An 11583-nucleotide genomic window follows, 5' to 3' on the forward strand; every position below is an offset into this window, starting at 1 on the left:
CATTTTATTATTTATTTTATTATTTGTTAACACTATTAAGATTAGAATATTTTACATATAAAATTAAATCAACTAAGTTTGTGTAAAATAATTAAATCATTAGGAAAGTTGTGACTTAACCATAGCGTATAAATGACTTATTATGTATTTAGATCCTTTATTTTTTTTTTATTAATTAAATATCAAAATAGAATCTCAAACACTAAACAAAACAAACTAAATATAACAAACAATTTGTCATGAAGTATATTACGAGTTAAAAAATTAATATAAACATTTAGCCGCACAAATGGCCGAAAATTTTAATTATTTCTCTATTTACAAAACATCCAATATTTAACAAACAAATACAATATAAAATATAAATAATAATAAATATTATATGCAAGCCGTGTACCACGCGGATTAAAATCTAATTGTATTGAAAACTTCTAATGTTCTACTCAAGACATGATAATTTTTATTTTCCTTATAAATAATTCTAAAAAATATTAGTTACAACGATTAAATTCAATTTTTAAATATTTTTTTAATGATTACCAAATTAGAAAAAAAATTATTCTAGGTAAATCAATACCTCTATCAATTAATACAACTAATAAATTTTCACGGTTCTGACATTACTAATTTATAGAAGTTTTCATGGTCCTGACATTACTGAATGATTACCAAATTAGTTATTCTACATGTAATCAAAATATTAGATTGGTAATCTATGATTTAACTATAGTACCTTTTCAATAGTTATTAACTCTATAGAACATGGTTAATTTACGTATCAGTATCCAAAAAAAAGATTGATTATAGACCTCGATTTTAAATTTTACCAACCTGTTTATGATCCAATGCAATTTTTGTTTTACAGGAACAGAAAAAGTCTTGAGTGGAAGATAATAGTTTATGGCTCCATGAGTCCTGAGTGCATGTTAGGCTTTTGCAAATCAATAATTTTTTCTTAATGTATTTTTCCTCTTTACAGTAAAAGAGAACCAATACTTGGAGTTAATACACTTAACTTTGACTTTGAGTTTGCAGTATGTCTTAGAAGAACTTAGTGTAATGTCTGTTACGTGACCCGATTTCAGGTTGGTTAATTAAGTTTTCTTTCTGCGTTTTGTTTTCAACCCTTGTGCTTAAAGCCTTTCCAAAGGAAAAGCAGAATACAATTTGACTTGTTCATTCCTTTAGTGTATTCGGAAAACGACTTGGAAAGTCAATGGGGCTTATTGCAAAGGAAGTTAAAGAAATGTCTTAGCAAGATATCTGAAGCTACTACTGGTGTACACTCTCTGGGCTTGTATTGGGCCTGTTTATTTCCCAACACAAACTGAAATGGGTGTTGGCCTAAAGATAAAATGACAAAAATCAAATTGTTGAATGAATATTTGTGTGTTTTTTGCTTCTAAAAAGAGCAATAAATTTTTGAAATGGCAAGAGTAGGAAGGAAACGAAAAGAATAGTGTGGCAGGAAACATAATGATGGGAATGGAATCATACAAAAAGTCATGCCGATACCAATTAGGCATTTGTTGTTGTTGTTGTCACGTGAAAGATTCTTATAGAGAATAGTAATCGTTATATTTTGGTATCATTCCATTTTGTTCACATAGCTCTTTCGACAAAAATTCAAATGTATACGTATTGTAGTTACTACGATATTACAGTAATACAATATGAAAACTACTGGAACATTTTTTTAAAAAGGGTGAACAAAAGAATTCATCCGTTCAGGAAATGTTCTATAGGCTAAATACAAATAACTGTTGCAATTCGGAGTTTCTGGCCTTTAAAACGGACATGAGTAAAGCCTATGATCGTGTTGAATGGGATTTTTTGGAAGCGGTTATCGTTAAGCTAGGGTTTGATCAAAAATGGATTTCATGGATTATGTGGTGTGTCTCTTCGGTGTCGTATCAAGTTCTTCTTAATGGCCAGCCTCGAGGCACTATTCTGCCGCAGCGGGGATTACGTCAAGGGGACCCTCTCTCACCTTATTTGTTTATTCTTTGTATGAAGGTTCTGATAGCAAACATTAAGAAGGCGGAACAGGAGCAGAAAATCATGTGCATTAAGATAGCTCGGGACTGTCCCACTAGCTCGCATTTGCTGTTCACTGATGATAGCCTATTTTTTTGTAAAGCAGAGGAGAATGAATGCAGAACGGTAATGGAGATTATTGGTAATTATGGGAAAGCTTCGGGGCAGGAGGTTAATCTGGGGAAGTCTTCTATCATGTTTAGCAATAAAGTTCCAGCTGACATAAAAACCCAGTTAAAATCTGTAATTGGTATCTCTAAAGAGGGAGGTATGGGCTCTTACCTGGGTATTCCTGAAAACTTTCAGGGCTCGAAAACTCAAGTTTTTAGTTATGTTTCCGATCGTTTCGACAATCGTGTTAATGGTTGGTCTACAAAATATTTATCGAAAGGGGGAAAGGAAGTTATGATTAAATCAGTCGCGTTAGCTCTCCCGACTCATGTTATGTCATGTTTTAAGTTGCCGCAGGAATTAACGTCTAAGTTAACAAGTGCAATATCCAAATTTTGGTGGAAATCTAATGATAAGGTATGTGGTATGCACTGGGTCGCTTGGGATAAGATGTGTAAGGCCAAATGCGAAGGGGGCTTGGGCTTTCGGGTTCTGGAGCAATTTAATGACGCATTGCTGGCCAAGCAGTATTGGCGGTTAATTCAGTATCCGACGTCTTTAATGGCTCGGGTTATGCGAGGTCGTTATTTTAGGAATAAACATCCTCTATTGGCCAAAAAACCATATTCTCCTTTGTTTGCCTAGAGAAGTATTTATTCAACTAAAGGTTTAATGGAACAAGGGGCACGGTGGGAGATTGGTTCTGGCTGTTCTATATCTGTGTGGAAGGATCCTTGGATACCGGATCGTCAGCCAAGACCAGCCAATGGCAGGGGGAGACTTTTACATCCTAATTTGATGGTTAACCATATAATTAATCCGATAACCAAGGATTGGCATTTGCCTATTGTTGAAGAGTTTATGGATCCGGTAGATATTTCGTTGATTCGGAGTATGTCGGTCAGTAAATTCTTCAAACATGATCGTCTCATATGGCATTTCACTAAATCGGGAAAGTATTCGGTGAAATCTGGTTATCGGCTTGCACATGAATTACTTAGAGACGTAGCCTACGGGCCGAAGTGTACGGAGCTCCGGGGACAAGTTTGGAAACTTGAAGTTCCCCTGAAGGTTCAACATTTTTTCTGGCAGATAGCTTCTGGTTCTCTTCTTGTGATGGAACAGCTTGCTCATCGGGGAGTCCGCTGTGATAGTTTATGTAAACGGTGTGAATCGGCGGTTGAGACTATTAATCACGCTCTCTTTGAGTGTCCGCGCTCGCATAGGATTTGGGAATTGTCTCTGGTAGCGATACTTCCTGATGGATTTCCCTATGGTTCAATGTATGCGAATTTAGATTTTATTTTCTGGCGGGCGTCATCGCAATCGGCGGTTCCATATATACGTTTCCGTTTACCTTGGATTATTTGGTCAATTTGGAAGGATAGGAATAAAAAGGTTTTCCAGGGATTAGAAGCAGATCCGATCGGAATTATTAACCAGGCGGTTAATGATAAATTATTGTGGGAGGAGGCTAAGTCTTTCTCGCTGAGGTATTTGGATACTGCTTCACCTTTGGAGACGAAGGATCCCTCTCCCCGATGCCAAGTTGATGGCTCATGGAAGAGTTTTGATCCTTTGGTGGGACTGAGTTGGTGGTATTGTAATAGTGAGGATACGACGCTACTCTTGGGAGCTCGGAGTACCAGACGCAGCCCTTCACCTCTACACTCGGAATTACAAGCATTGATTTGGGCTATGGAGTCCCTCCTGGCGGCGGGTGTTGATTGTCCAAGTTTCGAGACGGATTGTGCGGAGCTGGTCGCAATGGTGGAGTCCCCCGACGATTGGCCTGCTTTTTCGAATTTATTGGACAACTTCACTATACTCAAATCATCCTTCCCTTCCTTTACTCTTACCAGAGTTCCGCGTGCGTCAAATGTAAGGGCAGATTGCCTCGCTCGATCTTCGCGTTCTTTAGTTTCTGAAATTTCATTTGTAAACTCTTCTCCTTCGGTTTGAGCAACCAATTTTGAAGTTATATTTTAATTAAATGTTTGGTTGAAAAAAAAAAAAAAAAGAATTCATCCATAGAAGTAAACCCAAATATTGCTCCTACAGTATATAACATTTTTATTAGAATACATAATTATAATTTATCACATAACAAAAATATGTAGTATTTGTCAAACTATATATCGGGAAACATCAGAATCGTAAAAAAAAAATTGAAATTAATTTAGTGACGAACATATTGAAAGGGTATAAGTAAACATTTGGATTAAAATAATATCAATATTTAATGTATTAAGTAATTATATATAATTTTAAGATAACATATCACACATTTTTATGGCAAAAGAAAAGGATTTGATACGAATTAAATTACAAGATTCAAACTGTAAAAATATGTTTGGTGTAATGAAGTTAGATGTCTATGTAGAAAATAACATGTTATAAAAAGTTAATCGTGTGTTATGTTATGTAACAAATAAATTAAACGACAAATCATAGAAAATAGTCAAAATCAATTATGTTCTACGAACAGTGAAATATGTTTAGTTATGTTTTAAAATACCACGTTTTTCTATCGCATAAAATGCAAATGTTAAAAAATATATCAAGGATGGATTCAACTTATTAATTCAAATAAGAGTAAATTACTATCACTAATTTGATAAGAATAGTGTTTTGTCATCTACATCAAGAATTTAGTTTGACCGTAGTATATACGAAAATAAGTGGCTTACGAATGAAAATATTAATTTCTAAGCGAATTAAGTATAATCCTTAAAAAAAAAAAGAGAGAGAATACAAAGTAGATAGATTCTTTGACCGCGACTATCCGACAAAACCAGTGGAGATGAGAGAAATCGATGTGGATCCAACGCATTTTGGTCCATACTTCAAATATTTGAGAGACTGGTGTATATCATGACATCGAATTTGTGAATAAATACAAGTGTAGCATATGTTTAGACCATTGGTTTATGCGCAAGATTCTTTATATGTATGAGAAAAGGGAAAACGAGAATCTAACACAAGCATAAAATATATAAAATTGGATAGAGAGATTCGATTGGCCTTTCCAAAATATTTGTCTCGCGTTCGTAAATTGGAAGAATATATATTGGGACACTTCTTTCAACAAAAAATGTATCTCATGTTGGTTGGTTTGTCAGAGAAAACTTATTCTCTGCACGTGACATGATGACAAGCTGAGTCAAAATATACCTAATTATGTTCATTATTTTAATGGCGAGAAGAAGAAAAAAAGCATCACTATCGAATTAGAATAGTAAAAATCACACAAGATTTGACAATATAAGATGCTTTCATATTATTTATCTTAGTTACCAAGAAATTACTTGGTATTGATAAAATGATTACCTTAGAATCTTAAACTCATTATATATGGATGGACACGTATTGTGAATAGGTTGGATAAAAGAAGTATTTGCAAAAGTTATTCTTTGGCACAAAAACTTCAACTTCACAAAAGCTCGAAATGAGAAAGTAGAAAAGAAAAAAGAAAAAAAAATCATTTCTTTGTGCCGCTAATCCCATGGTTTTAGTATTTTTGACTTTGAAATTATGCTTTTAACTGACAACAATAACACATGTTCTTTTTTTTCCCCAAAAATAATAACCCCATAATTAATATTTGGTTGGACCAACGATTTTATTACGAAAAAGAGAAGAGAGGTGAGGGTGATAAGTGATAACTAGTGAGCTATTCAAATATAATGCTGCTTAGTTATTACTAATCACCAACAAGAAAAATAAGTCATTATATTGGTTCAAAAACATAAATGAAAATTAATTGCATTTGTAAAACGATTGTATTTATTTACCTTATTTTGTAGAATAACTAATTTTAGGTATTATTAGATGGTCTGGATACGTCGATCAAAATGCTAATCTACCTGTTGCTAGTAGCTGAAACAAATTACAGTACTCTCTCTAATTATTTATACTTGTCATTCTCATTTTTCAATATATATTTTGTAAAGAAGTTCTAAATAAAATTTTATTAACACAATAATTTATTGGGGATATTAAAATTGTTAATTTACACAAATTTTTAATCTTTGTCAAATTCTCTAAAATGTCAAATAAATAAAAACGAAGAGAGTATGTGTTATTGTGTTTTCGTAGTAATAATTTCCAATGGTAAATGATTTTAGGGAACATAATTTATTACAAGTACAACAAATAACCTATGTATTTATCTATCATCAAAATTTAAACTGCAAGATTTTTATTTGCACATAAAATGTAATGGTCCATCATGAAATGAAATAGAAAGTGATGTTTGAAATAACGTTAACACAAAATGGTTTGGACACACACCAACATAAATATATATATATATATATATATATTTATTAAAAAATGACTACATCCATTTTTTTTTAATGTATCCATATATATAAATCTGAATTAAATAAGTAAATAATTTTGAAATCCATGGAGACAACAATTTTGAAAAAAAAAGTACAGCCGTTAAAATCAAATTTTACCAATTAAATTCTATTTATACTATTCACTGTGTTAACTATTACCTCAAAATAATTATCCAAGCTAGATTATTTAAGACGCAAAAGGTTTTAAAAACCCACTTTTTTGCTCAAAGTTTTAGAAATGGAGTGTGAATGGTAAAATAAAACAGATTTTAAAACAGCTAATTAAAAAAAAAATGGAGTGTGAATGGTAAAAAAATCAGATTTTAAAATAACTAACTTTAAAAAAGAAATGGAGTGTGAATGGTAAAAAGTATATATATTTTAAAACTGGAGCTTAAAAGTAGTATTGAAGCAAGATAATTTGAAGATGAAAACAGGTTTTTAACCCACTTTTTTTTTTTGCAAAGTTTAAAACCCACTAATTTCAAAAAATGGAGTGTGAATGATAAAAAAAAAGTAAATATATATATATATATTATTTAAATGGAGGAGCTTTAAAGCATTGAAAACAAATCACGAGTTTGGTATGAGTAAAAAAGGATGAGTCTAACTCGCGAGTAAGCAAAGCTGTAAAAACTCAAAACAGAGGCGAGAGTGTGGGTGAAACCGAGATACGCGACGAAACGAAGAGTTTTGTGATATCTAGAAAAAAAAAAGAAAAGAGAGAGATACCCTACAAAGGCCATTACACAGAATCTTCTAGCTTTCTTCTTCCTTCCTTCAATCAATCTTCTATCTCTCTTCTCTCTCTCTCTATACCAAAAGATTCTCACCCAACATGTTTCTCTTTCTATATAATCGCTTCACATAGATCTCATCTCAGGTTGTTTCTTTCTTCTCACACTATCTTACTGATCAAAGAGAGTTGATTTTGAGATCATGAAGAGAGAGAGTTCTGGTAAAGTTTGAGTTTTTAAGAGCGAGAAATTTTTAAAAATGGGTTCTTTAGGGGATGAGCTGAGTTTGGGATCGATCTGTGGTTCTCGGAGAGGAGTTATCATGAATGTTGTGGCGATTGAGGACGAACATGTTAAGAAGCTTGAAGAAGAGAAGCGAAAGATCGAAAGCTCTCAACTTGAGCTTCCTCTGTCTTTGCAGCTTTTAAACGATGGTTCGTTTTTTTATTTATCATCTCTCTGTTTCCTCTGTTTTTAATTAAAGCTTCCAAATTTTGAGAATTTGGTTTGCTAAAATTTGTTTATTTTTGTTGTTGTTTGCAGCGATTTTGTATCTCAAGGAGGAGAATAAGAGATGCTCAGAGATGAATACTCAACCATTGTTGAAAGATTTCATCTCTCTTGATAAACCTATGAGCGAAGAGATTGATATGCAATTGCTGAAGAGGGATGAGCTAATAAGGGAGAAGAAGTTTCAGCAATGGAGAGCTATTGATGATCACATCTCAAACACTAAGACCAAGAACAAGCTAGGGGTTCAGGTAATTAAAACCCTGAAATTGAGATAGCATTTAGAGAATCAAGGACAAAGGACTGAGTTTTGCCATCGTGTTTTCGTTTTGATCTAATTTGTTGCAGAGAAATGGGGAGAAATCTTCTATGTTGTTGGTTCCAAAAGTAGAAACTGGTTTAGGCCTCGGTTTAACTTCGAGTTCGATCAGAAGAAAAGGCATTGTTGCCTCCTCTCGTGGCTTTACTTCTAACTCTATGCCACAACCACCGCCACCACCACCACAACAACCAGCATTTCTTCAACAGCAAGCTTTGCGGAAGCAAAGAAGGTGCTGGACTCCTGAGTTACATCGTCGTTTTGTTGATGCATTGCAACAGCTCGGTGGACCGGGAGGTAACTTCTTGTTACCTTAACTTTGGTTACTTAATACAGAATGTGGTTTAAACTGTGTCTGTTTTGTGTCAAATAACAGTGGCGACTCCTAAACAAATCAGAGAGCATATGCAAGAAGAAGGCTTAACCAATGATGAAGTGAAGAGTCATTTACAGGTAACGAAAACAAAAAGTAGTTGACATCTTTGAATTCATTCAATGACTGTTACTTACATGTAACAACAACCCATCTTTCTGTTTTTTAGAAATATCGGCTACACATCAGGAAGCCGAATTCGAATTCGGAGAAACAATCAGCAGTTGTTCTAGGGTTTAACTTGTGGAATTCATCATCACAAGAGGAAGAAGAAACAGGTGAAGGAGGACAATCATCAAAGATAAGCAACTCGCAATCAGATTCTCCTCAAGGCCCTTTGCAGTTGCCTTCTACAACAACTACAACTGGTGGAGATAGTAGCATGGAAGATGTAGAAGATGCTAAGTCTGAGAGCTATCAGGTGGAGAGACTGAGATCGCCATAAATCTCAATCCCTTTTTTACAAGAAACCAAACACTTGATCCCGGTTTTGTTTATTTTTGGGGTTCATTACTAATTTCTATTAGTAGTGAATGAGAACAATAATTATAGAAAGGTTAAAGTTATATATATAGAGAAAAAAAAGAGAGAGAGAGAGCAATATAGAGTGAGTGAGGATGGTTCAAATTATTTGCAGAGATTATTATTAGCCTTGTTTGGTGTACGGCTTTTTTTTTAGTTGGGGTGTTTAATTGAGGCATTATTATCCAAGTTTAAATACGTTTGCTTCATCATTTTTGAAAAAAAGGATGATATGAATTATTGTTGAATGTTACGTTTTCTGGATTTGGAACAGAGACATCAGCATGTGTTTGGTCATTTATTCGGATTCATATTAAGATGCTTTGAAATTATGGTCTTTCAACGCTCACCTAATCATGCGGTCGTTCGTTCAATGGACTATAAAGGTCTTAGCTTTGACCGACGGATAAGTAGTACGTACTATGTACATATTTAAGTGATTATATCTTGCTATAATTTATTTTCAACGTCTTAAGAGGTATGTAAAGTTTGAAAGTTTTTTTGTAATTGTTAATTTCATCTATATAATTTAAGGTTTTTTCAACAAATGGGCATTTGGGTAAACTAGAATAGTAGATATGCCTCATGTTAACCAGCCGCTCCACCTCATCTCCCAGTCCAATTCATTTCCAATCTTTCAGTTTTCGAGTATTTGGAATTCTTATTACTATGTCATAATTAATTAGAATCATGGCTTTCTTCAAACTCAAGAAACTGGTTACCGTACGTTTCCACATTTGAAAATTCTTGGCCGGTACATTCTCGTGACTATCATCAGTTCATCATGAACAAGGCAATATACATATAACCGATCAAAGTGCATGAACAAAGATCCTAATTAAGGTCACGGTAAGACATAAAGTGTCCGAGTTTATCATCATGTAATTTGTTTTAAGTAGTTTTAGAAATCCAGGACTCTCAAGTCTAAGTATTGTTGTTTGCTCTCTTAACATTCTGGGAACCGTTTTGAATGAGGATTTCAAATCCACAAGAAAACAGATTATGACATCTTTAAAACAGTGAAAGGGGGAGTAACAGAGAGGATGCATGCAAAGTGGGGTTCCAGACTTCCAATTTCGGAAATAGGCATGATCCAAGCAGCTTTTGGATAAGTTTCAACTATATTGTGACAATATACAGACATGCGGACTATATATGATGTATTAAGGAGGTCGTTATTTATTGTTTTTATTTTTCAAAGATGTCTTTATGTATTGGGAATAAATGATCGTCACCGATAAGACATGGATAATTTAAATGGAACTGACTTCTGATCTACATAGTTGGGAAAATTCTGAAATTCTAAACATATATACGTCACAAAAACTAAATATCGAGCTGGGATGCATTGAAAACTTTTTTAAAAATATGAAGAAATTGAACTCTAGTAAAGGCACAAAAGCATCGGTTACATATGTATGCTTCCTTGGAAAATCGTTTTTGGTGTATGTTCAAAAATATGTTCAATGAGTTCACATTGAGTGTAAACGTTTGAAACTTCGCAACTTAATTTTAGTCTTATAAAAAATAAATACATGTAAATTTATTTATTTATGAAATGTTAACAATCTAATAAATACTGATAAAACGGTATTTATGGATAATATCATATATCGAGTAACGTGACAAATAATAATATGGATAGTTAAAAACATAAGCACTCAATATATCACTAAAATAAATATAAAAAGGGCAATTGTCTTAAATACCACTAATACCTAATTTGAAAAGGAGTATTCGACTTGATGTTTTAAAGATTTGGTAGGATTTTAATATTTTAAAATTTTGAAAGATTTAGTAAGTTTTTAGGAGATTTGATTGTATTTTAGAGTTTTTCTATTTTAAGAAAATAAAATAAAATGTGATTCTATGAGATTTGACTATTAAACTTTGGGTGATTTTATAATATTTTACAACATAATACCAAAAGAAAATCAGATTAATAATTGGAGCTATGTCTTCAGTTCATGTAAAACTTAAACCCAGAAACTGATCAATAGTTGGATCAATGGTGATGTTTTTTTTTTGTGTCCAAATAATAATACGATTGAACTCTCCATAACCTCAAACCCAGAAACTGATCCAAACCAAAAGAATTCATTATCCTTTTACTCTGCCTCTGGTGATGCTGCAGCAAACCCAAAAAACTTGACAGCTCAGGCTGAGACTGGTGGAGAAGATGGCTGATGATTGGCGGGGGTTTTTGGCTTCAAGATCTTCAGTCTTTTTTTTTCTCTAAAATCCTTCAAAATTCCACCTCTATAGGTATGATTTTGATTGTTATACTTTTCAACTAAAAAACAAAAGAAAGTCTCTTAAAATCATCTAAAGTAACAAGTTTTAAAAAAGTTGTGATAAATTGAATAACTAGAGATTTCAAGTAGGTTTTAAAAATTATTGATTGAATAACAAGAGATTTTATATTATTTTAAAGGATTTTACATAAATCTTAAGTTGAATAACATATAATTTCTGAAGATTTTTAAATCTTCAATTGAATAACAAAGGATTTTAAAAATACTCTAAAATTCTTTAGAATGTCAAATTCAATACCTCCCTAGAAAGGTATGAGTACCATTTTATCAATGGCGATATTACACGAACGCACTACTAAACTACAAATTTCAG

The 11583-nt window shown here is 32.9% G+C and overlaps 2 protein-coding genes across 2 annotated transcripts; both read left to right on the forward strand.

Moving 5' to 3' along the window:
* LOC104743986 lies at positions 1798-4110 on the forward strand. Its single transcript, XM_010465017.1, has 2 exons — positions 1798-2728; positions 2816-4110. Exons 1-2 carry the CDS (start codon positions 1798-1800, stop codon positions 4108-4110), a joined length of 2226 nt encoding a protein of 741 aa, XP_010463319.1.
* On the forward strand, positions 7213-9177 carry LOC104742482 (myb family transcription factor EFM-like). The gene is made up of 5 exons (XM_010463495.2): positions 7213-7665; positions 7775-7992; positions 8090-8357; positions 8437-8513; positions 8603-9177. Exons 1-5 carry the CDS (start codon positions 7491-7493, stop codon positions 8876-8878), a joined length of 1014 nt encoding a protein of 337 aa, XP_010461797.1. The 5' UTR covers positions 7213-7490; the 3' UTR covers positions 8879-9177.

Source organism: Camelina sativa, chromosome 14, assembly GCF_000633955.1.
Source record: "Camelina sativa cultivar DH55 chromosome 14, Cs, whole genome shotgun sequence".
Classification (NCBI taxonomy): domain Eukaryota; kingdom Viridiplantae; phylum Streptophyta; class Magnoliopsida; order Brassicales; family Brassicaceae; genus Camelina; species Camelina sativa.

Bases quoted from the DNA above. Each gene is read 5' to 3' on its own strand.
- LOC104742482 (XM_010463495.2), top strand. From the start codon at position 7,491: ATGGGTTCTTTAGGGGATGAGCTGAGTTTGGGATCGATCTGTGGTTCT. The intron at 7,666-7,774 runs GTTCGTTTTTTT...TGTTGTTTGCAG, and splicing joins TTTGCAGCTTTTAAACGATG to CGATTTTGTATCTCAAGGAG. The intron at 7,993-8,089 runs GTAATTAAAACC...AATTTGTTGCAG, and splicing joins AGAACAAGCTAGGGGTTCAG to AGAAATGGGGAGAAATCTTC.
- LOC104743986 (XM_010465017.1), top strand. From the start codon at position 1,798: ATGAGTAAAGCCTATGATCGTGTTGAATGGGATTTTTTGGAAGCGGTT. The intron at 2,729-2,815 runs GTCGTTATTTTA...ATTCAACTAAAG, and splicing joins AATGGCTCGGGTTATGCGAG to GTTTAATGGAACAAGGGGCA.